Genomic DNA, 25,845 nt, shown 5'->3' on the forward strand with positions numbered 1-25,845 from the left:
GATCTTTGTGATATGACTTTCTTTAAGCATGTACTGATGAAAGTGTCACTTAATATTATTTTCTTAAAGTCGACAAATGCTCTAAATTCTTTCACTCTGTGATCGGGTTGGATCCTATATGCTACTTTTAATGTAAATGATTCAGTGCCTATAGTTTAGGCTGTGTGTAGAATGGGGCATAAAGGAAATTACTTCTACTACGAAATTACTACTAGATTATAGTGATAAGGAAAAGAGCATACAAATTTGGCTTGTGTATTCATTTGCCTATAACTAATCAGAATTCCATTATGTTTACATAAAAAAGAGAATACTTCAAAATGAGAAGATCCTGCCATGGAAAAGACAACTGGGTGGACATAAAGTGGAAAGGAGGGGAAATAACTCACACCATGCAGCAGGACACTTTCAGCTGCAGGGTCTTTGTAATGCAGGTTTGATAGTTATATTTTCAATAATGAATGGTGGTTAGCTGTTATGTGACAATTAGGTAAAAAACTCTATTTCATTTTTTGGTGTAGATGGCCAAGGAAGTTGCACAGAACTTCCCCAACATCCCCTCCCAAATTGATATGGAACCTTCAAAACCACATGGAGCAACTGCGAAAAGAAATGGCTGAGGATATACTAAAAATGTCTGCTATGTAATGACATTTAATTCAAAGTAAATTCTTTATTTTTATGTAGTTGTGTGGGACAGCCATATGTTCAGTTCATGCCTATGATTTCAGAGTTCAACAAAGCCAACAACTGCTTCATGTGTGCCACTGATAAAGAACCTGGATGTGGGCCAAAGACTGACTGGGTTAGTAACTTTATTTAACATGTTTATAATCTTTTGACAACAGTGACGGCATGTAAGACAATTTATGATGTAACACAATGGATGGCTAATTCGTCAAACTGCATTGATATTATTTATAACGTGTTACGCTTAGTTTTGTTTTAGATTGAATGTTTTGCATGCCAACGGTGGTTCCATGTGCTGTGCCTAGGAATGAAGACAAAAGAGTTCAACAGAGTAAAGAACACAAACTGGAAGTGCAGTCTTTGTTGTTGAAAATGTATGCTATCAACCAGGGATAAAGAGAAAGTTAACACTGAAATGTTTCATACTTATTTGAAGTTAAGTGTCTGTTGACATGTTGGAAAAGATTAAAGGTCTACAATTTCTGTTTAATTTGTCAATCTAACATTTTTATTAATTGATTTACTGACCACCATTACTGTGGTTACATGTTCAGTATATGTACTGACCAGCAAACCCACTGCAGCCTACCTCACTCTCCATCCCTGCTTTGGACAATTAATAGCATGACTCTCGTACTTTGCCCTTTTCCTTTATGGTTGATATTAACGACGAAAGGAGATATTATCTGTCTCTCTCCTATTGTGTACCGCTGTTAAATACTGTGGAAAAAATTACTTAGAACTACCAATTATTATAGATACATTTTAAAGAAAAGGTTAAACACAACACTGGACTGAGCCCCTAATTGTCAAACTAATATTAATGTACAACAATATAGAATATACACGACTAGAGGTTATATCCACTGCACGCTTCTTAGGTGTGTAATTGACAAGACCAAGGAGCTATTGAAATTTAAAACGATTAAAAATGTACGTTACACCACGTGATTTTACAGTACACAAACAAGAGTGTGCAATATAGAAGGGTAGTCAGTGGACATTCTGAACCTTGTTTGAAGTCAGTAGGTCACATGATCAAGGAACTATTGACATTTTGAAAATTAATGTAAAATCTTTTGAGATGAAAATTGACAAACTAAAGGGTGTGCAATGTTTAGGCCCACTCAGTGGACATTCTGAACCTTGTTTATCAGTCAGGTTTCAAGACTGGGCATTCAACTGAGACTGCTCTTCTCTGTGTCACGGAGGCTCTCCGCACTGCTAAAGCTAACTCTCTCTCCTCTGCTCTCATCCTTCTAGACCTATCTGCTGCCTTTGATACCGTGAACCATCAGATCCTCCTCTCCACCCTCTCCGAGCTGGGCATCTCCGGCACCGCGCACGCTTGGATTGCGTCCTACCTGACAGGTCGCTCCTACCAGGTGGCGTGGCGAGAATCTGTCTCCGCACCACGTGCTCTCACCACTGGTGTCCCCCAGGGCTCTGTTCTTGGCCCACTCCTATTCTCGCTATACACCAAGTCACTTGGCTCTGTCATATCCTCACATGGTCTCTCATATCATTGCTATGCAGATGACACACAATTAATCTTCTCCTTTCCCCCTTCTGACAACCAGGTGGCGAATCGCATCTCTGCATGTCTGGCAGACATATCAGTGTGGATGACGGATCACCACCTCAAGCTGAACCTCGGCAAGACGGAGCTGCTCTTCCTCCCGGGGAAGGACTGCCCGTTCCATGATCTCGCCATCACGGTTGACAACTCCCTTGTGTCCTCCTCCCAGAGTGCTAAGAGCCTTGGCGTGACCCTGGACAACACCCTGTCGTTCTCCACCAACATCAAGGCGGTGACCCGATCCTGTAGGTTCATGCTCTACAACATTCGCAGAGTACGACCCTGCCTCACACAGGAAGCGGCGCAGGTCCTAATCCAGGCACTTGTCATCTCCCGTCTGGATTACTGCAACTCGCTGTTGGCTGGGCTCCCTGCCTGTGCCATTAAACCCCTACAACTCATCCAGAACGCCGCAGCCCGTCTGGTGTTCAACCTCCCCAAGTTCTCTCACGTCACCCCGCTCCTCCGCTCTCTCCACTGGCTTCCAGTCGAAGCTCGCATCCGCTACAAGACCATGGTGCTTGCCTACGGAGCTGTGAGGGGAACGGCACCTCCGTACCTTCAGGCTCTGATCAGGCCCTACACCCAAACAAGGGCACTCCGTTCATCCACCTCTGGCCTGCTCGCCTCCCTACCTCTGAGGAAGCACAGTTCCCGCGCAGCCCAGTCAAAACTGTTCGCTGCTCTGGCACCCCAATGGTGGAACAAGCTCCCTCACGACGCCAGGACAGCGGAGTCAATCACCACCTTCCGGAGACACCTGAAACCCCACCTCTTCAAGGAATACCTGGGATAGGATAAAGTAATCCTTCTAACCCCCCCCTTAAAAGATTTAGATGCACTATTGTAAAGTGGCTGTTCCACTGGATATTATAGGTGAATGCACCAATTTGTAAGTCGCTCTGGATAAGAGCGTCTGCTAAATGACTAAAATGTAAAAAAAAAAATGTAAAAAATGTTGTTTGAAGTCACTAGGTCATATGACCAAGGAGCTATTGAAATTATACATTTTGAAAAATTCATGTAAAATATTGTGAGATGAAAATGGACAAACTAAAGGGTGTGCAATATAGAAGGGTAGTCATTGGACATTCTGAACCTTGTTTAAGGTCAGTAGGTCACATGACCAAGGAGGTATTGAAATTATACATTTTGAAAGATTCATGTAAAATCTTGGGAGATGAAAATGGACAAACTAAAGGATGCGCAATGTGTAGGCCCACTCAGTGGACATGCTGAACCTTATTTGAAGTCAGTAGGTCACATGACCAAGGAGCTATTGAAATTTGAATTTTAAAAAGTTTGTACTTCGATTACGCTCCATAATTCAACGAGGAATACAAAATGCTGCTCATATGTCCACATGTTTATTAGCTTTGGAAAGCGAATTAATGTCCAAATCGTGAAAATAAGACATGTGCGATGTTGTGCGCAATTTTTCTAACATCATGACACTTATTTGGAGTCTGTGGCTCAAGTGGTTTGAAAGTGCGAATATCCTACTTGAATCTGTCTTTACCTCGGTGAATTATGATTATTTTAGTGCTACGATGCTTTTGGGAGACCCAGGCCAGTATGCTTCATTGAACTATCTAATAACATTTTCAATTTAACAGGCAACGTACTGTCCCATGCTATTGTAGATGGCTAAAGAGTTTGCTAGCTTGCTAGGTAACTTACCTTGAACATGTCATGTTTGGTGTCAGTATCTGCAAGAAAGAGGGTGGAGCTCCATCTCTTCTCTTAACTTGTATGGACCCAGAACTTAATTGAGCAGCTGACCAATTATGTGAGACTTTAGTTCTCAGTTAACCAACATTAGGGTACACAGTAAATCCGACCTAACCAGTTTTATGTAAGAGATTAACATTGCAATCATCAACAGGGTACAGCCATCATGTATTTCCGGAGATTTTACCTGAACAACTCACTAATGGAATACCACCCCAGAACAATCATGTAGGTAGTCAAGGGCTTGATTTTGACTAGTATTCCTATATTCGTATATTACGAAATACAGTATATAGGTTCCTCTGATTACTCCTATTCAGGTAGCTACAGATACACTTGATTTCTGAACTAACTGTACATAACCTCCATGTCTCTCTCCTTCTCATTCTCTCTTCACAACTTTTCCTTCCTCTGCTCTATTGTTTTGCTAACTTCCCACTCTTTTCATCCCACCTCTTCCCTGGCTTACCTCTTTTTCTTCTCTCTTTCAGGCTAACGTGTCCAGCACCCAGTTTGTGGGGGATCTTGTGCAAGAGAGTGCGGCCGGACAGGAGAGGGCTCTGGAGCAGATCTTGGAGTATGTGCTCTTTCTCATTCAGCAGCTCAACTTCCACCTGGTGGTACACACCCTTTACAGACTGATGGAGGGCCTGCTCATAGACCTCAAGGTGGGTGGATGGAAATGAAGATACTTGCCAGGTCATTGAAGCTCAGTAGAGATACAGCAGATGAACATAACCTAATGAAGTGTGCTGCTGAGATTTAAAGACCCATTTTGCAGACTTGTAGGTGTGTTAAATCTGTATGAATAGAAAACCAAGCAGGTTAGGCTTCAGATAACAGCCCTGTCTATTGGTGACCTTTACCTCAGACAAGATACCCTCTTCTGGAGAACCCAGAGTCTCTGAGGAAGAGTGCTGATGACTTCCTGACTCGGGCCACCCTGACGGACACTGGCCTGCTGTTTCCCCCGTCTGAGATCGCCGACGGCCATCCTGAACAGTGCGTCGCAGGCCAGCCTCAGTATGGAGAGGTAGGCCAGCACCAGGGCTCTGTTCTAGACAAGAGCATGGCCCCGCTTCAGGGGATAAGGGCTGAAATGGAATGAGGCCCTAGCTAACATGGCCTCGAGAACTGCAAGTGTCAACTAACATACTTTCATAGTCTATTGTAAAGAAGGGTAGTATTCTCACGTTTTCATTCAATGCAGTAATCTATTAAGTTTCAAACTAGTTTTGTTTTTCACTTTGTTATAGCTATCTGACAGAATGTATGAGACTGAAGGAGGACAAAGAGACTCTCAAAGATGTACGACGCGATGATTCCAATTCCAACCACAAGGTTGAAAGCTTGATCAAAGTTGTGACTGCAAATCAAAATTCTACAAATGCTATTCATGGTGTTGTTTCACGGACAATCATTTTCTTTTTACACAGGGATAAAAACTCATGAAAAAGCATGAATTTCTGAAACAAGAGGAGGTGAATGCTTACAAAATTAAGCTTTTTTTTTTTTTTTTAAATAGTTTATTTATTTCTTTTTTACCCTAGTTTGGTAAATATTTTCTTAACTCTTCTTGAACTGCACTGTTGGTTAAGGGCTTGTAAGTAAGCATTTCATGGTAAGGTCTACACTTGTTGTATTCGGCGCATATGACAAATAAAGTTTGATTTGACCAACCAACCAAAGGACATCCAGCCAAATGTGGGAAGTATTGTAGCCAACATGGGCCAGCATCCCTATGGAACGCTTTCGACACCTTGTAGAGTCCATGACCTGACGATTGAGGCTGTTCTGAGGGCAAAAGGGGGTGCAACTCAATATTAGGAAGGTGTTCCTCATGTTTGGTATACTCAGTGTATTGAGTTAATGAATGAATGAATTACTGTCGGTTATAAACACATGCAATTGTTGCGTTGCGCAAAAAGAGTGTATACTTACATGGGTGCACTACCACACAACTGGGGAGGTAGACATGATCAGCTGACTTGAGTAACATGTTCATTTTGTGTGATAGGAATGGCTGTCAGGTAAGGAGAGGATATTCTGTTAAAGACCACTTCAGAGTAAATAGTCTTGCACAAATGAAGCAATACCTTTTGCCAAACATACTAACAGTTTTATTTAGCCAGGTCAAACAAGTGTATCTAAGATGCAAAAGATTCACAGTTCTATCAGGTAGAAAAATCTAAAATGAACACATCCGCTATATGAAATGAAGAGGAAGCAGAACAGTTACATTTGTACATTTTGAAGAGAGGAGTTGTGTCACCCATATCGATAGTCTAGTCTATGAACACTTGGGTGAGGTCTGTGTAATCTTCAGTGCATCTAAACTGAGAAACTACAGGTCATCGGCTCCAAGGCTCTGACTGAGCTGTTTGGAAAAGCAGACGATGGTTGTACAAAATCAACCAGTTCTCATCCAAATGACTGAGTGGTGAATCTGGGCTTGGCCTGCACAGAAGTTATCTGTATGATCTTGGTAAGTGTATCACCTAGAAAGGTGGGTTAGTGAGGGTTACATTGAAGTTACAATTATATGAAAGCTTCTGTTGATGAGCCTAGGCTTAAACGGGAAGATTTCTCAGTTCCTTTAGTTTCTCAGGCCCAGACATCAGGTTAGTTTCCATAGGGTTACACATTCACAGGTTACAAATAGGTCCTACAAACTGTTAAGCTATGATACAAATATGAACCTATAGTACAACTCAATTTAGCAGTCATACACAAACACTGGTTTTGTCATATAAGCCTAAGTGTATCCTATCAACAGGTAAAACAGCTTATAAAATATATAGCTAGTAGCTTCAGTGATGTGTATATGTACATATATACATACACACACACACACACACACATACAGTACCAGTCAAAAGTTTGGACACACCTACTCATTCCAGGGTTTTTCTTTATTTTTACTGTTTTCTACAATGTAGAATAATAGTGAAGACATTAAAACTATGAAATAACACTTATGGAATCATGTAGTAACCAAAAAAGTGTTCAAGAAATCCAAATATATTTGTTATTCTTCCAAGTAGCCACCATTTGCCTTGACAGCTTTGCACACTCTTGGCATTCTCTCAACCAGCTTCATGAGGTAGTCACCTGGCATGCATTTCAATTAACAGGTGTGCCTTGTAAAAAGTTAATTTAAGGAATTTCTTTCCTTCTTAATGCGTTTGAGCCAATCAGTTGTGTTGTGACAAGGTAGAGGTGGTATACAGAAGACGGTCTTTTACCAAAAAGGGCTAAATCCAAATTATGGCAAGAACATCTCAAATAAGCAGAGAAACGACAGTCCATTACTTTATGACATGGTCAGTCAATCTGGAAAATGTCAAGAACTGAAAGTTTCTTCAATTGCAGTCGCAAAAACCGTCAAGTTCATTAGAGTTAACTGCACCTCAGATTGCAGCCCAAATAAATGCTTCACAGAGTTCAAGTAACAGAAACACATCTCAACATGAACTGTGCAGGAGACTGCATAAATCAGGCCTTCATTGCTGCAAAGAAACCCCTACTAAAGGACACCAATAAGAAGAGACTTGCTTGGGCCAAGAAACATGAGCAATGGACATTAGACGGGGGAAATCTGTCCTTCGGTCGGATGAGTCCAAATTTGAGATTTTTGGTTCCAACCGCCGTGTCTTTGTGAGACGCAGAGTAGGTGAACGGATGATCTCCGCATGTGTGGTTCCCACCGTGAAGCATGGAGGAAGTGGTGTGGGGGTGCTTTGCTGGTGACACTGTCAGTGATTTATTTAGAATTCAAGGCATAATTAACCAGCATGGCTACCACAGCATTCCGCAGCGATACGCCATCCCATCTGGTTTGCACTTAATTTGTTTTTCAACATGACAATGACCCAACATACCTCCAGGCTGTGTAAGGGCTATTTGACCAAGGAGAGTGATGGAGTGCTGCATCAGATGACCTTGCCTCCAATTGAGATGATTTGGGTTGAGTTGGACAACAGGAAAAGCAGCCAACAAGTGCTCAGCATATGTGGGAACTCCTTCAAGATTGTTGGAAAAGCATTCCAGTTGTAGTTGGTTGAGAGAATGCCAAAGGTGCGCAAAGCTGTCATCAAGACATGTGGCTACTTTGAAAATATTTAACACTTTTTTGGTTACTACACGATTCCATGTGTTAGTTTAGATGTCTTCACTATTCTACAATGTAGAAAATAGTAAAAACAAAGAAAACCCTTGAATGAGTAGGTGTCCAAACTTTTGACTGGTACTGTGTGTACGTGCATATATGCCAGTGTGGACTGTAAGCGGCCATTGTGGAGATAGGAAGAGGTTGGTTTGTAAAATCAAGTGAAGTAGTGGTGTGTAGAAAGGGAGTTAAGGCTTTCTTGGGTCGGTGCTACATTAGATTTCCCTGAAGGTCGTTGTTATCGCTACGGTGCTTTGGCTAGCCTCTGACCCAAGGTCCTCCGGGAAGGTTCCACTGTTGACAAGGAGGCTAAATGTGTAGGGACCTCAAGGGTTCAAGTCAGCCCAAATTCAGGACAAAGGCCAAGCCAGTCAACATACAGGAGATGGTCCAGGTTATAGTTCTCTGTGAATGTCTGTAAGCTATATAACTCTTCCATGTAGGCAAACAGTCTTCAAAGTGTCCTCTTGTTCGATTTGGCCCTTAAGCTTGAATATAGTTCAGGTTAGCATTGGGTAAGGAGTTACTCATTATTTCACCAGTGTCTGTTCAAGGGCTTGGGACTGGCAAGAGATTCCCAGATCCAGTCAGTCATTTTCCCATTGCAGGACTCAGTCGGCCATAATGGATCATAATGTCCAGAAAGCTACATGTTCAATACAAAACCACCTAGCTTTTCGGTCCAGCGCTCCATGCCAGTACATGGTTGACTGACCTCGTCCCATTGGTAAAAATCACATTACCTGGATGGTGGCAGCCAATGCCATGATGGTGCACTCAGTCCTGCAAGACAAAGTGCACACTGTTGAGGACTGTACATCAGTTACATCTTAATGCCATTTATTGACCATGCCACCATAACCCCTTCCACATCCATCCTGCTATGAACTCTGGACGGCCACTTCACACGGTGTTTACCATGGAGCTGTCATGACACAGATGGTACACTAGACAACAGGGGGGGGGGGGGTGCATGACTTGAAGGGATGATCATGAGGTGCAAACATTGAGGTTCTTAAAAACTAATGTGGTGTACTAAAAGATGTTCCAGCAGACCGATCTCCATGATTTACCTTGCTTTAGTCCAGTCAGTTAAAGCCTACACAGGTCAACAATACTACATATACCACCCGATTGTGCACTAACATCAGAAAAAGTACAAATATACATTTTCAAAGCTCTTTTACAGGAAACGAGGATGATCATGTAGTGAAAGAGCCCCAGATGACAGAAGAGGTGAGTCAAAACCACTTCAACACATTTTTGCTACCAGTGCTTCATGATTTTCAGGTCATTAAATAGCTCTGTTTTATAGGAGTGGACTGATGAAGATCTGGATGACGCAAACATTGTTTTTTCACCCAATCCCCTGTCACTGAAGGACTGTCAGCAATACTGGCCAATAGTCTCACAGGTCTACCCAATGTGTGCAAGACTCAACAACGAGAGAGGATTTAGATATTGTATTATCTTTGAGGCCATACATAATACTTTTTCAAATGTCTTGTCTTCTGTAAGATACATGTTTTATTGGGTGTCAACTTTGAAATGCAAATGTGTTTTTAATGACTCTTATGTAGTAAAAATGTGTATATTCCATGGGCATAACATCACTAGGCTCTGAGCACAGTGAACTTTCCAACATTCATTTGCCATACTTCAATACACATTTTTGAAAAGTTATGATACAAGGCTGCTCTTAAATCTCAAACCTGGCTTTCTAGGCCATAACACAGAGCAGACAGTCCTGAAGGCACTTTAACAATCACTAATTACCTGGGGAAGAACGACTCCATTATCTACTTTACAAAACAACTTTAATAAGTGCATGCATGTCTGATACAATCTGTACTATTCAAAGATGTACTGCTGTAAACATTTAACTTTATTTTTATTTATTCTGCATCTTGTCTGGCATTGAGAAGTTAAGGAAGAGTGAACCAAACAATCAAAATGTGATACAAGGAAGGAAAAAAAACAAAAGTTTCTCAACTATATACTCATGATTCCAGCAAGAATTTTTTTATAGATAAAATAAACAATTTCTGCAAGAATCTCCAGAGAAAAATACAGAGAAAGAACCCCAAAATACTGGAGACAAATAGAAACGCTAGTTTCAGCACTTTGTGGACATTGTCACAAGCATTACAGGGTTGACTGTAGCTTCTTCATGTCAGTTGACTTTCCTCATATTGAGCAGGGAGATAGATATACTTTGGCAACCTGTGCTGTGTGGAAAAACATGTCTTGGGCATGTGAAGCTTTACTTTGAAATCAAATCTTTGACCCTCTTGATAAAGGGGAATGATACACATACATGTACCCAAGTCACAGAATCATGAACACTGTTTTCAGAAGAAAAAAAAACATTTCCTGCACATACAGCAGTCTGGTGCAAGTTGAGTTTTTTTTGTTTAGGTACTGCGTTGGTTCGGTTTTCTGCTGCTTTCATTGCATAGCTCTCCTGGCATGGGCAATGTGGTGGGTGGGACTGTCGAAGGAGGAGATGGGAGATGCCATGGTAATGATTGGAGCATGCTGGGTCAGGTCCCCTGTGCGTCTCTGTGCAGGGAGACAAAGGGAGAGAGCAAGAGAGAGAGGCGTGCTGTACTACCTGTTGCTGTTGGACATGGCATAGTGATCTTGTTTCTGCTGAAGGAGCTCAGTGATGGCCAGCAGCTTTTTCAGCACGTGCTACAAAGAGAGAAAACAAACGAGACAGAGCCATGGTTTACAATCATGACAACTTGGCATGTTTCTGGTACTGATTGTCATATTAAAAGGGGAAATCAGCAGTTGTAACAAAAGTGTACACCCTGCCCCTGTTTTGCTAAAAAGCAGAGGGACAGCCTAGAGAAATGTAACTACTAAAATTCATAGACATAGCTACGGATGCAAGGACTGACCATCCATGATAACATGGTTAAAACTAATGTTGATTTGAGGCTATATAGTGTTTGTTTACATTTGCTTTGTTTACACACATTGGAGAGAAACAAGCTTAAATGTTTTGGGTTCTGATGGGGTATGACAGTTGAATTAAGCTCATGAGGAATGTGTAAGTTACAACGATGTCGCTCTTGCTGAGGGTGATTCCTTGATCCACCTCTATGCAGACGACACCATTTTGTATACATCTGGCCCTTCTTTGGACACTTAACAAATCTCCAAACGAGCTTCAATGCCATACAACACCACTTCCATGGCCTCCAACTGCTCTTAAATGCAAGTAAAACTAAATGCATGCTCTTCAACCGATCGCTGCCTGCACCCACCCACCCGACGAGCATCACTACTCTGGACGGTTCTGACTTAGAATATGTGAACTACCACCTAGGTGTCTGGCTAGACTAAACTCTCCTTCGACTCGTATTAAGCAGCTCCAATCCAAAAGGAAATCGGCTTCCTATTTCGCAACAACGCCTCCTTCACTCACACTGCCAAACATGCCCTCATAAAACTGACTATCCTACCGATCCTCGACTTTGGCAATGTCATTTACAAAATAGCCTCCACTCTACTCAGAAAACTGGATGCAGTCTATCACAGTGCCATCCGTTTTGTCACCAAAGCCCCATATACTACCCACCACTGTGCCCTGTATGCTCTCGTCGGCTGCCCTCGCTACATATTCGTCGCCAGACCAACTGACTCCAGGCCATCTATTAGTCTTTGCTAGGTAAAGCTCCGCCTCATCTCAGCTCACTGGTTACCCTAACACCCACCAGTAGCACGCGCTCCAGCAGGTATATCTCACTGGTCATCCCCCAAAGCCAACACCACCTTTGGCAACCTTTCCTTCCAGTTCTCTGCTGCCAATGACTAGAACGAATTGCCAAAAAAACAAAAACAAAAAAAATCAACAAAAAAAAAATCACTGAAGTTGGAGACATATCTCCCTCACTAACTTTAAGCATCAGCTATCTGTGCAGCTTACCGATCGCTGCAGCTGTACACAGCCCATCTGTAAATAGCCCATCCGTAAATAGCCCATCCAACTACCTACCCCATATTGTTTTATTTACTTTTTTTGCACACCAGTATTTCTACTTACACATCATCTGCCCATCTATCACTCCAGTGTTAATCTGCTAAATTGTAATTACTTCGCTACTACGGCATATTTATTGCCTTACCTCCTTACGCCATTTGCACACACTGTATAGACTTTCTATTGTGTTATTGACTGTACATTTATTCCATGTGGAACTGTGTTGTTGGTGTCACACTGCTTTGCTTTATCTTGGCCAGGTTGCAGTTGTAAATGAGAACTTGTTCTCAACTGGCCTACCTGGTTAAATAAAAGCTGAGAATTTTTTTTACAAAAAATGTCAAGAATCTATTTAATTCAGAAATCCCAAAATGGGTGAAACAGATTGTCCCTTTAACATTCAAAAAGCCGTTCTAGCCTTTCGATCACTGGTTAAATGCACGACACACACACTACATGATCAAAAGTATGTGCACACCTGTTGAAAATATCATTCGAAAATCATGGGCATTAATATGGTGTTGGCCCCCACTTTGCTCGTATTACAGCCTGAACTCTTCTGGGAAGGCTTTCCACTAGATGTTGTGACTTGATTCCACTCAGCCACAAGAGCATTAGTGAGGTTGGGCAGTGATGTTGGGCGATTAGGCCCGTCTCAGTCGGTGTTCCAATTCATCCCAAAGGTGTTTGATGGGAATGAGGTCAGGGCTCTGTACAGGCCAGTCATGTTCTTCCACACCCATCTCAACAAACCATTTTGGTTTGTTAAGATGGGTCTGTTAGATGCATAGAATCGTCTAGAATGTCATTGTATGCTGTTGCGTTAAGATTTCCCTTCACTGGAACTAAGGGGCCTAGCCCGAACCATGAAAAACAGCACCAGACCACCTCCACCAAACTTTACAGTTGGCACTACGCATACCGGGCAGGTAGCGTGCTCCTGGCATTTGCCAAACCCAGATTAGTCCGTTGGACTGCCAGATGGTGAAGTGTGATTCATCATGCCGGAGAACACATTTCCACTGCTCCAGAGTCCAATGGCAGCAAACTTTACCCCACTCCAGCTGAAGCTTGGCATTGCGCATGGTGATCTAGGCTTGTGTGCAGCTGCTTGGCCATGGAAACCCATTTCACGAAGCTCCCGACGAACAGTTCTTGTGCTGACGTTGCTTCCAAAGGCAGTTTGGAACTCGGGAGTGAGTGTTGCAACCGAGAACAGACAATTTTTATGCGCTATGCACTTCAGCACTCGGTGGTCCCGTTCTGTGAGCATGTGTGGCCTACCACTTCGCAGCTGAAAAGTTGTTGCTCCTAAACGTCTTCACTTGCCAACCACAGCACTTACAGTTGGGCTAACTGACTTGTTGGAAAGGCGGCATTCTATGGTGGTGCCACGTTGAAAGTCACTGAGCTTGTAAGTAAGCCACGTTGAAAGTCACTGAGCTTGTAAGTAAGCCATTCTACCGCCAATGTCTATAGAGATTGCAAGGCTGTGTGCTCGATTTTATACACCTGTCAGAAATGGGTGTGGTTGAAATAGCCAAATCCACTAAGTTGAAGGGGTGTCCACATACTTTTGTATAGATAGTGTACATATCTACCTCTATCACTCCAATATCCCTGCACATTGTAAATATGGTATTGGAACTGACCCTGTATATAGCTTCTTCCTTTCTCGTGTTCTTATTTCTATTTCTCGTGTTTTTATTCTACCCTGTTATTTTTAGTGCTACATTGATAATGATTACTGTTTTGTTGGGTTTTCAGCTTGCAAGAAAGGCATTTCACTGTACTAGTGCATGTGACATTAAAACTTAACACACCTGCTGTGCTCCCCTCTCATTGCTCAGGGTGCGGAGGTCGTCTGAGTGTGAGACACAGATCTCATGCAGGGCAGCAAGGTCACGGGACAGGTCTGTCCTAAAGTGCTCTGTAGCTTCAGGGAGGTCAGGGACATTCTAGAAAGGACACAAATGCACACACATTAATGTCGTCCCTAGACATTGGGAAAGAATTGCTATGACGTCTACAAGTACGTAAGAGTTCCAACAATGTCTAAAGGAAATGAAAACAGGTAACCTACACCCAACTCATCCAGAAACATGATCATCCTATGTTTGTTGTTTTTGATGAAGGGGTTCACTCCCTCCATGTAGGGCTCCTGGATTGAAAAGAGGAACACTATTACTTTCTGACATACAGATGGTAGAGTTATGAATGGGTGAGTCTGTTTTGCATGGCCCCATGTCCTGGGTAGGTGGAGATTTCACTTGAGCCCAATGGAATGGTCTGAAATGTACAAACTCCAGCCCCCAGGGGCACCGAGCCACGCAAAATAAACTCTCCCAATATAATAACTACTGTTCCCTGAACCAGGTACAGCACAAAGCTGTGAAGGATTACTTTGGTTTGCCTGTGCTTAGATGACACAGGGATAGAAAAGTCCCCACACTGAAAAGCGTAGGAGCTTTAAGGAGGTCTTACCTTAGCACCAAACTCCACCAGGTTAGCCAGGTTCTGGACAGACTTGGCAACCAGAGTGAGGGTACGTCCCGCTGTTGCAGAGGGAGGGTCTACACAAAACAAAAAACAATTGAACACACACGGATATAAAGTAATGTATGGACATCATACTGTTCATACTGCAATACATCGAAGGGTTAAGCTCACCAGTGATGATGTTGAACATTCTTGGGTTGAGGATGGCAGGACAGATCAGTCTCAGGAACACAAAGCCACTAGAATAGCCAAACAAGAAATCAGTTAGATCAGAACTTCAAATCAAAATTGTATTCATCACATGTAGAACTTACAGTTAAATGTTCCCAAATATAGCTCCCCCTTGACCAAGGGCTTCACCATTCCAATTATATGCGATGCCTATACATGAGGCTTGCAGACAGCAAAGTAGATTTATGGTGTTTATAGTTAGTTACCTGACCACCCGGGTTCTCATAGTGGTGTTGGGCCATTTCTGCTGCACTGACTTCTGTAGACACCCATAGATATATCTTAGAGTTCTGGAAGGGTCAATGAGAGAGAAAGTGTGAGTACTGGAATATGACATATATACTGTATATACGTCAAACTACCCTATGGATCTACTGTCATGTGTTCAGTTAATTTGCTGGTTTGTCCGATGACATAATAGAGTGATTGTACAACAGAAGAACGTCATGATATAAGGTTCAAACTATGGAAATGGTTGCTTATTGGCAGTGTATATTTTACTGGCAGAAAATTAATGGCGGTGGGTGGCGGTACTCTAACCCAATGTTACTTTTCCCTAACCTCAAACTATACCCAACCTTATTCTGACTCCCATTCCAAAACCTAACCATAAGTGATTTCGACCCCTAAACTTAAGTTTGTGTTCTGCTGGTCGAATATACACATCCTTACTTATTAGGGTTGGGTCGATGAACGATGTCATCGGGTGTCGACAATGATTGACAGCCATCGTCGATGGGGACGTCATCGTCGATAACAGACGAAAGCCTATTTACACTTGACAAAGCAGAACAGTACAGACACAGTGAAATGTTTTAATTCTAGTCAAATGATCAACTGGGATTGATTCGTCTTTTTGTTAGTCCAAATAAACGAGTCACGATCGACGATATGACTAAAGTTCGTATATCACCCAACCCTAATATCACATGTGGATGGTTCCCGTGTTAGTTTGTTGGTATATGCACCGTGGAGTGGTGTGTGTGCTTACGGGGGCAGGATCTCAGCAGCCATGAAGATCTTCTCCACCAGCTCAGACAGGATGAGGAGGAGGTGGGCCAGGTTCAGATGCACATCCTCATTCTTCTCCAGTTTAGAGGGGTTCAGCTAGAGGGAGGGGGGGAAAGAGATGTTTCATCATAGACATACATCGAGTGTAGAAAACATTATGAACACCTGTTCTTTCTATGACAGACTCACCAGGTGAAAGCTATGAACCCTTACTGACGTCACTTGTTAAATCCACTTCAAATCAGTGTAAATGAAGGGGAGGAGACCGGTTAAAAAATGATTTTCAAGCCTTGAGACATGGATTGTGTATGTGTGCCATTCAGAGGGTTTGAGGCTGTTCTGATGCAAAAGGGGGTGCAACTCAATATTAGGAAGGTGTTACGTGAGACCTCTTCTATTACTAGAGTAGGATTTGATGTTGAAAGCAACTGTACAATATCAATGTTCAATGTCACAGTGTGTGTAATGCCCTCTGTCCCAGAAGAGAGATTCAGAGTCCTGCAGGATCACAACGGAGACTGGGGAATGCCAAGCAGGAACCAAAGTTGAATCTGTGTCATGAGTTACCGTTTTGTCTTCTGGGTAGCCAAAGTACTAATATGATGTTACAAATGCCAAGTGCTCCATTCCACTCAGGAGAGAACATGAATAAATAGCTGGGTTGGAGCCCACACACTTCTCAGCTGAAAGAGTTGTGACCAACGTAACTTTACAGATGTTGCCGAAACTACTTCACAAGCCCAAACAGATACAGTAGGTAGAGCTTGGGCTAAACAAAAACAAGTATGAAAAGCCTTTCTGCATAAATAGAAAGTGTGCGTTTACCTCGCAGGACTGCTTGCTCTCCATGATCTTGAGGATGGTATCTTTGAGGGCATGGTGGACGAAGGGTGTGGCCGTGGCCTTCATGTACTGCTCCATCAGCGTGCTGGCCAGAGTGGTCGCTCGGAACAGGGTCGTCGCCTCGTCTGGGAAACGTCAGAGAGAGGGGACTTCTCGTCAGCCAACGGTGTGTATGTGTCATAGCTTTCATGTTGAAATCACACTAACACAATCTGCCTCCAAGCATCTACAAATGGAGATACTTCAGGATGATAAAGACCCAGCCAAAGGGAAATTCTATGTCACTAAAATAGCATGATGTCGCTAGAACAATAGAATATGTTTATATTCATCTCAATACCCTCCATGTTGATCTCTCGGTCGTTGAGTGTCCTGAGTAAGGGGGCCTCTGTCTTCTCGTGTCTGAAGATGCGCAGCAGGATGCTGGCCAGCAGGGTGCGGTCCTGCCCACACACATGGGCCAGAGCATAGATCACATGGAACTCCTTCAGCAGGATCAGCTGAGGGACACGGACAGACGGACAGACTGGGGTCAGTGACGCGAGTGGGCGATTATTTTCCATTTATCTTTTTCCAGGACACGTACTCTGCACATCACAATACACTATGTAACTAACTGCTGATCCTTGTTTTGGATGTCTCACTGAGTATGTGTATTAAATCAAATTGTATTGGTCACATAGACATATTTAGCAGATTTTATTTCAGGTGTAGTGAAATGCTGGTGTTTCTAGCTCCAACAGTGCAGTATTATCTAAGAATTCACAACAATACACACAAATCTATAAGTAAAAAAATGGAATTAATAAATATATAAATATTAGCTCGAGCAATATCGGAATGGCATTGACTAAAATAAAGTAGAATAAAATACAGTACATATGAGATGAGTAAAGCCGTATGTAAACATTATTATAGGGACTAGTGTTCTGTTACTAAAGTGGCCAGTTACTAAAGTGGCCAGTGAATCCAAGTCTATGTAGATAAGGCAGCAGCCTCTAAGGTGCATGGTTGTGTAACCAGGTCACTGCTAATCCTTGTTTTGGATGTCTCACTGAGTGTGTATTACTTAACTAACTACTGATCCTTGTTTTGGTGTCTCAATGAGTGTGTGCTGGTCATTATACCTTTGTTGGAGCTGGAAACAAGCCTTTTGCTGCACCTGCGATAGCATCTGCAAAACTGTGTACACGACCAATAAACTTTGATTTGACTAATGTTAATCCTACATTGATGAATTCATTCATTATCTTCATTAGTAGGGTATGTCTGACCTCTTTGAACTCGCTGTACTCCTCCTCAGGCATGATCTTCTCCATGGAGTAGCGGGCTCGAACCCTCAGAGAGCCTGGCTCGATGCCCTTCAGAGGCACGTGGGAGCTCAGAGGGAACCACTCGTCTATCATCTGGCCCTTCTGTAGGCGGCTCAGCTGGCAACGCATGAACACTGAGGCAGAGGGAGAGAGAGATGGAGATTGAGTACACTCAGGTCAATCAGACCTTTGGGTTTGGTGGCTCTCTTCTCCCTCTAGTGGTGTGGGGGCTGTGCTTTGGCAAAGTGGGTGGGGTTATATCCTGCCTGTTTGGCCCTGTCCGGGGGTATCATCGGATGGGGCCACAGTGTCTTCTGATCCCTCCTGTCTCAGCCTCCAGTATTTACGCTGCAGTAGTTTATGTGTCGGGGGGCTAGGGTCAGTCTGTTACATCTGGAGTATTTCTCTTGTCTTATCCGGTGTCCTGTGTGAATTTAAATATGCTCTCTCTAATTCTCTCTTTCTGCCTTTCTCTCGGAGGACCTGAGCCCTAGGACCATGCCTCAGGACTACCTGGTATGATGACTCCTTGCTGTCCCCAGTCCACCTGGCCGTGCTGCTGCTCCAGTTTCAACTGTTCTGCCTGCGGCTATGGAACCCTGACCTGTTCACCGGACGTGCTTGTTGCACCCTCGACAACTACTATGATTATTATTATTTGACCATGCTGGTCATTTATGAACATTTTAACATCTTGACCATGTTCTGTTATAATATCCACCCTGCACAGCCAGAAGAGGACTGGCCACCCCTCATAGCCTGGTTCCTCTCTAGGTTTCTTCCTAGGTTTTTGGCCTTTCTAGGGAGTTTTTCCCTAGGGAGTTTTTCCCTAGGGAGTTTTTCCCTAGGGAGTTTTTCCTAGCCACCGTGCTTCTTTCACATGCTTTGCTTGCTGTTTGGGGTTTTAGGCTGGGTTTCTGTACAGCACTTTGAGATATCAGCTGATGTACGAAGGGCTATATAAATACATTGGATTTGATTTGATTGAGTGGAACAGAGGCACTAACACACTGCCGCAAGTCATTTCTCATATCGATATGGAATGGGATTATAAAAGGAGAGGGTTTGAGATGGCTAGTCCAAGTAGAACGGCGACTCACAGATGTCACTTTCTTTGCTCTTCTTTGTCTTGTTGCTCAGGCTGATTTCAAACCTGTTGATTTCACTCGACAAGTCACTGTGGGGAATAATAATTAAAAAAAAAAAGTCTGTCAATGTAAGGAACCCAAACATGACAGCTAATCATTGTATCAATGCAATATTATAGACATATTACTAAGTGCAGTGAGGAGTTAAGATATAAGTTATAGTATATGGAAGCCAAATACAAAATTTCCATTTCACACTAAATTGCCATTGAATGGAGTTGTAACTGGGACTGACTCAAAGATGAACTCTTCTGTGAAGACGGGGTTCTGGCCCTCTCGGGGGTGGGTCTTGGCCACCTGCACATTGTTCAGGTAGATGTTGCAGTAGGGATTGGTGAAGTGCTTCACAGGCAGCTTGTGGGCCTCCTCCACATACAGGACCAGGCTGCTCACCTGATGGGACACACACACACACACACACACACACACACACAGGGTTTCTGATGCCTCAGCTGGCTGGAGTAAGGTGCATGGAACACCACAGCAGCGGGTTTGAATCTCACATTGGGTCACATACATGCCACTTTGGATAATGGCATAATATCAAATGAACATATTGGTAAACAATCTTTCTTTTAAAAGAGATGAGTGATGCATAGGGTTTGTTCTTTGGGGAGTTGAGGCCCAACTTGCATTTCAAGATTCAATACTGTATTGCCATATCAAACAAATTTGTTAGGAATTTGATTTACTATGCATACATTTGTGGCAAATGCATTTTCCGAAATGCACAATGCAAACAGCATTTGACTGGTATTGCCAGTGTTTGTACCTGTCGGAGCCTCTTGTTGGGAGTGGGCTGGGTGGGTTTCCTAAGGTTACTGCAGAACGTGTGCAGACATTTCATCCAGTCCTACAGAGAGGGAAGAACACTGTTAGACTAAAGAAAGGTGTGATTGGGACAGAACATCCAGACACAGACAAACAAAGAGGGATCGGTACAAACCTGTGCCTGTTCAGGAGTCTCGCCAGCGAAGTAGAATATGTACTGTTCCTCACTAAAGTGCTGGACCACAACTTGGAAACAGTTTGGTCTGCAAACAGGAACAGCCAGGTATTACTGAACAAGTATGTACCCAATCGAACGTATCCAATTGATCAAACTCAGACTGCGGAGAACTAAGTACAAACCTCAGCACAACATGGCAACAAAAATAAAAAAAATACATTTGACATTTTGCTCAAATCCAGAGTGAATTACAATTAACACATTCATCTTAAGATAGCTAGCTGAGACAAACACATATCAGTTGTAGTAAGTACAATTTCCCTCCGTAAAGTAGCTATTATGTTATTTTGCAATGATTCGTAGATCTACGCGGAGTGTCTCACCTGCCAAACAGACTGTCGTGCACACCGTACACGGAGCATACACTCAGGTCAATCAGACCTTTGGGTTTGGTGGCTCTCTTCTCACTCTCAAAGTAGATGAGCTGGGCGTCGTTCCCCTCCAGGATGAAGTAGAGGTTCTTCCACCGCTTACCTTTGCCTGGAGGTGGTGAGAGGGTTAGGGAGGATAGGAGAAGACGTCAGGTCAATTTCCAAATTATCAATTCTCTCTCATCTGCCTGCACTTCTTCACTCCCTCAAGTTTATGAGGGAGTTTACACCATATTTAACACACTAGTCCTTTCCTTTTAAATATGGAGGAGAAGTAAGAGTAAGGGAAACAGGCTAAGGTCTACATTACATTTACAGACATTTGAGATTCCATTCTCTGTGGAAAAATCAACTAAGAGTAAAAACATATTGGTACCTTTGTTACCAACTCAGTGGCCTTGCGGTTAGAGTGTCTGCCCTGAGATTGGAAGGTTGTGAGCCGAGTCATACCAAAAAAACGGGACCTGATGAATCTCTGCTTGGCACTCAGCATAAAGGAGATAGATGGGGGTAAGGCCCTGCGATAGACTCCTGTTCTATGAGCCGTTCCGGCTCGCGCAAGCAAAGGCTCATACAAGGCGACTTACGTCGGAAGTTCGCATACAACTTAGCCAAATACATTTAAACTCAGTTTCACAATTTCTGACATTTAATTCTAGTAAAAATGCCCTGTCTTAGGGCAGTTAGGATCACCACTTTATTTTAAGAATGTGAAATGTCAGAATAATAGTTGAGAATTATTAATTTCAGCTTCCATCACATTCCCAGTGGGTCAGAAGTTTACATACACTCAATTAGTATTTGTTAGCATTTCCTTTACATTGTTTACTTGGGTCAAACTTTTCAGGTAGCCTTCCACAAGCTTCCCACAATAAGTTGGGTGAATTTTGGCCCATTCCTTCTGACAGAGCTGATGTAACTGAGTCAGGTTTGTAGTCCTCCTTGCTCACACACGCCTTTTCAGTTCTGCCCACACATTTTCTATAGGATTGAGGTCAGAGCTTTGTGATGGCCACTCCAATACCTTGACTTTGTTGTCCTTAAGGCATTTTGCCACAACTTTGGAAGTATGCTTGGGGTCATGGTCACAAATGGGTTTTCCAAATGGACAAAGCTTTAACTTCTTGACTGATGTCTTGAGATGTTGCTTCAATATATCCACAATCGTTCTTCCTCATGATGCCATCTATTTTGTGAAGTGCACCGGTCCCTCCAGCATTTAAACACCCCCACAACATGCTGCTGCCACCCCCGTGCTCCATGGTTGGGACGGTGTTCTTCGGCTTGCAAGCCTCCCCCTTTTTCCTACAAACATAACGATGGTCATTATGGCCAAACAGTTCTATTTTTGTTTCATCAGACCAGTGGACATTTCTCCAAAAAGTACAATCTTGTCCCTATGTGCAGTTGCAAAATGTAGTCTGGCTTTTTTATGGCGGTTTTGGAGCAGTGGCTTCTTCCTTGCTGAGCGGCCTTTCAGGTTATGTCAATATAGGACTCGTTTTACTGTGGATATAAATGCATTTGTACCCGTTTCCTCCAGCATCTTCACAAGGTCCTTTGCTGCTGTTCTGGGATTGATTTGCACTTTTCGCACCAAAGTACGTCCATCTCGAGGAGACAGAACGCGTCTCCTTCTTGAGCGGTATGACGGCTGCGTGGTCCCATGATGTTTATACTTACAAACAATAGTACGCACAGATGAACGTGGTCATCTTCAGGCGTTTGGAAATTGCTATCAATTATGAACCAGACTTGTGGAGGTCTACAATTCTTTTTCTGAGGTCTTTGCTGATTTCTTTAGATTTGTCCACCATGTCAAGCAAAGAGGCACCGAGTTTGAAGGTAGGCCTTGAAATACATCCACAGGTACACCCCCAATTGACTCAAATAATGTCAATTAGCCTATCAGAAGCTTCTAAAGCCATGACATAATTGTCTGGAATTTTGCAAGCTGTTTAAAGGCACAGCATCCTGACTGGTTGCATCACTGCCTGGTACGGCAATTGCTCGGCCTCCATCCGCAAGGCACTACATAGGGTAGTGCCTACGGCCCAGTACATCACTGGGGCTAAGCTGCCTGCCATCCAGGACCTCTACACCAGGCAGTGTCAGAGGAAGGCCCTAAAAATTGTCAAAGACCCCAGCCACCCCAGTCATAGACTGTTCTCTCTACTACCGCATGGCAAGCAGTACCAGAGTGCCAAGTCTAGGACAAAAAGGCTTTCAACAGTTTTTACCCCCAAGCCATAAGACTCCTGAACAGGTAATCAAATGGCTACCCGGACTATTTGCATTGTGTGCCCCCCCAACCGCTCTTTTTACGCTGCTGCTACTACTGTCTGTTTATCATATATGCATAGTCACTTTAACTATACATTCATGTCCATACTATCAATTGGGTCGACCAACCAGTGCTCCCGCACATTAGCTAACCGGGCTATCTGCATTGTGTCCCGCCACCCACCACCCCCTCTTTTACACTACTGCTACTCTGTTCATCACATCACACACTTTAACCATATCTACATACTACTTTTAAAAAATCAGCCTGACTAACCGGTGTCTGTATGTAGCCTCGCTACTTTTATAGCCAGTCTTTTTACTGTTTTATTTCTTTACTTACCCATTGTTCACCTAATACCTTTTTTTGCACTATTGGTTAGAGCCTGTAAGTAAGCATTTCACTGTAAAGTCTACACCCGTTGTATTCGGTGCACGTGACAAATAAACTTTGATTTGACTTAGTGCATGTAAACTTCTGACCCACTGGCACAATTCCAGACTTCAACTGTACCTTTGTTGAATAGGAGGTAGCCTTTCTTGACAATGTTTTTGTAGAACGCATCTTTCGTTTTCCGTCTGATAGTGTTATAGATCTCCTTGCCGTCCACCAAGTCTGAGAGCACTTGTTCCTGGTGCTGAAATTCATGTTTGTATGTCAATAAAACAACAGAATTAAATAAAATGTAAATCTATAGCCTTCTGAAAGTGATATGACAGGGGTTGCACAACTATGGAGGTGTCTGAACTCAGGTTTACCTGCACCGAAACAGCATCTTTCAGGTTGTAGCCCTCCACGATCTGCTCCTTCTTATAATGGTCCACAATGTCATCAACACTGTCAGAGAGAGAGAAGAGACTGAGCACATCAGTTATTTCTACTGACCAGCAGTGACCATCATAACGCTTCAGACTTAATAGTATTTAGTACTTTCTGTATAAGCTATATTTCTATGTGGGACTGTAAACCTGGATATCGCAACATCTTTACACAAGTATAGTTAAGGCCACAGGGTTTTCCTAACCAGTTATTTTCTGATTCTATTAAAATGCCTGCCTCATGGTTGATGGTTACTGCACTGGGAGACAGTATGAGCCCCCGTCAGACATACCTGTTGTAGTACCTCCCCCCCATCATGTACTGATTGTTGGGGGTGGGGCATATCTTAAACCTTTGGATGTTCTCATTAGTGCGAAAAAACAGTGAGTAATCCCCGGGTGTGTTGTCTGACGGCCGGACCAGGAAGCTGCACACTTGACCAACTAAATGAGAGAGAAATTCACTGATATTGTTGGCATTAACATGTTTAATATTGATGTTTTACTACCAATACATTATCGGAACATATATTTTGGCAACAGAACATTGTGTTGATAACAAGATCACATAGAAATGGGAACGTAACCCCCACTGTGCAGAGAGAGTTTACCCGTGGTACCCGTCATCAGAAGGTTATAGTGAGGATCACGTAATATGTAAAGTATAGTGGTACCTGTCATCAGAAGGTTATAGGCCTCCTGTTTGCTGATCTTGCCGTGATACCAGCTAAGACAGGATGGACCATTGGAGAGAGCGAGAGAGTAGAGGGAAAGAGAACCGACAGATCAATATGTGCTAGGTTAAAAAGGGGCAGTGAGGGGTTTTAGAAGGGTTAGGTCAGTCTGGGATGATGAATCACAACTTCATAGATCCTGTTGGACTTGGTCAATTGTGACATCACAAAGCAACCTTAGTCTGTGAATTAATTAACTAAAACAAAAGAAAAATAAATTGATGCTCGATTTGTGAAATTTATTTCACATTCTACAGTCCGTCTTTGGGAGGCTGGCAAACAAAATAAACACACCTAGAAATACAGCCGGATTGTGTTTGTATCAGAGTCACTAACTACGTCATAGAGACTCGCTTAGCCGCATGGATGCAAACATGGACTATGTCAACGTCACTAACGACATATGCTGTATACCCCACACTACCCTTCCCTGCACAACAGGAAAACATATGTTGGATAGAAGATATTGTAACCATGGGTTGCGTGCATAGAGGCAGCCAGAAGGTGGGGATATAATGAACTTCCAATGATAGGCTGTCTAAAAATATGGGGGGGGGGTGTTGTTGGATAGTATGGCCACCTAGGAGAATAAAAATATATCCAAACTTACACTTTGCCCTCATGTGGGTCCTCCTCCCGTCCCTGAAAACAAGAACAATGTCAGTTCAACCAATCAGTGGAGCAGTAATGACAAATTTAATAGACAGAAAATACTTATAAAATAGCTACCATTGCCACCTGGGTTAAAAAAACAAAACAAAAAAAATGTAAAAGTTGAAGGCGTTTTCAAATGGCAAACCACAACAGTTTCCCCAAATGGTACCATATTTACTTTAGTAGTGCACAACATAGTGTACCGTTTGGGGCACAAACCAAGTGAATGGTGTCTGGTTAGGGCTGATCTTAAGCCTGTGCAGAGCACTGATCTTAACTCACCACCTCCTCCACTAGGTCCTCTACGATGAGGCCCTGCTCCTCCGTCCTCACGTTGGTCACCCACATCCAGCCGTCATCCAGTTCATTGTGAACGATAAACATGTCCCCTTTCAGGAAGCTGACGGACAGGACGGGAGGAACAGGTCAATGTTTTGCTACACATCTCCTTTTACACAAAAAATAACACTGTTCTTCTCAATAATGATTGTCTATTTAGTTAAGAGATCTAAAGGCCATGGGGTTCCTTGAGGCTTTACAGCGAATCGCCGACTGAACTAGTATGTGGACACCCCTTCAAATTAGTGTATTCTATTTCAGTCACACCGGTTGCTGACAGGTGTATAAAAAAAAAAAAAAAAAAAAAAAAAATATATAATCGAGCACACAGCCATGCAATCTCCAGACAAACATTGGCTGTAGAACGACTGAAGAGCTCAGTGACTTTCAACGTGGCTCCGTCATTAGATCCCACCTTTCCAACAAGTCAGT

At 42.9% G+C, this 25,845-nt stretch overlaps 1 protein-coding gene and 1 pseudogene across 9 annotated transcripts in view; one reads left to right on the forward strand and one right to left on the reverse strand.

Annotated features, from left to right (window-relative positions):
• The first annotated feature begins 721 nt into the window (after nucleotides 1-721).
• LOC106585750 (cyclin-H-like) lies at nucleotides 722-5,527 on the forward strand (annotated as a pseudogene).
• A 2,639-nt stretch (nucleotides 5,528-8,166) lies between these two features.
• The window catches only part of LOC106585767 (ras GTPase-activating protein 1), a 48,506-nt gene continuing 30,827 nt past the window's right edge, over nucleotides 8,167-25,845 (reverse strand). For 3 of the 9 annotated variants that reach the window (XM_014172363.2, XM_014172362.2, XM_045706668.1), the window contains 23 exons: nucleotides 25,357-25,474; nucleotides 25,031-25,062; nucleotides 24,361-24,413; nucleotides 23,980-24,130; nucleotides 23,627-23,705; nucleotides 23,382-23,505; nucleotides 20,537-20,693; nucleotides 20,151-20,238; nucleotides 19,977-20,057; nucleotides 19,440-19,597; nucleotides 19,157-19,233; nucleotides 18,018-18,190; nucleotides 17,084-17,243; nucleotides 16,726-16,868; nucleotides 15,881-15,996; nucleotides 15,562-15,666; nucleotides 15,096-15,179; nucleotides 14,830-14,897; nucleotides 14,644-14,732; nucleotides 14,243-14,320; nucleotides 13,983-14,117; nucleotides 10,783-10,862; nucleotides 8,169-8,951 (listed from right to left, as the gene is read on the reverse strand). In XM_014172363.2, the coding sequence (XP_014027838.2) occupies nucleotides 8,903-8,951; nucleotides 10,783-10,862; nucleotides 13,983-14,117; nucleotides 14,243-14,320; nucleotides 14,644-14,732; nucleotides 14,830-14,897; nucleotides 15,096-15,179; nucleotides 15,562-15,666; nucleotides 15,881-15,996; nucleotides 16,726-16,868; nucleotides 17,084-17,243; nucleotides 18,018-18,190; nucleotides 19,157-19,233; nucleotides 19,440-19,597; nucleotides 19,977-20,057; nucleotides 20,151-20,238; nucleotides 20,537-20,693; nucleotides 23,382-23,505; nucleotides 23,627-23,705; nucleotides 23,980-24,130; nucleotides 24,361-24,413; nucleotides 25,031-25,062; nucleotides 25,357-25,474 (2,398 nt within the window). In that variant the 3' untranslated portion in view covers nucleotides 8,169-8,902. Of the gene's footprint in view, nucleotides 8,952-9,968; nucleotides 10,863-13,982; nucleotides 14,118-14,242; nucleotides 14,321-14,643; nucleotides 14,733-14,829; nucleotides 14,898-15,095; nucleotides 15,180-15,561; nucleotides 15,667-15,880; nucleotides 15,997-16,725; nucleotides 16,869-17,083; nucleotides 17,244-18,017; nucleotides 18,191-19,156; nucleotides 19,234-19,439; nucleotides 19,598-19,976; nucleotides 20,058-20,150; nucleotides 20,239-20,536; nucleotides 20,694-23,381; nucleotides 23,506-23,626; nucleotides 23,706-23,979; nucleotides 24,131-24,360; nucleotides 24,414-25,030; nucleotides 25,063-25,356; nucleotides 25,475-25,845 lie in introns of those variants that run through there. The other 6 variants (XM_014172364.2, XM_014172365.2, XM_014172358.2 and 3 more) reach the window with 5 other exon arrangements.

This window comes from Salmo salar, chromosome ssa24 (assembly GCF_905237065.1).
Source record: "Salmo salar chromosome ssa24, Ssal_v3.1, whole genome shotgun sequence".
NCBI lineage: Eukaryota > Metazoa > Chordata > Actinopteri > Salmoniformes > Salmonidae > Salmo > Salmo salar.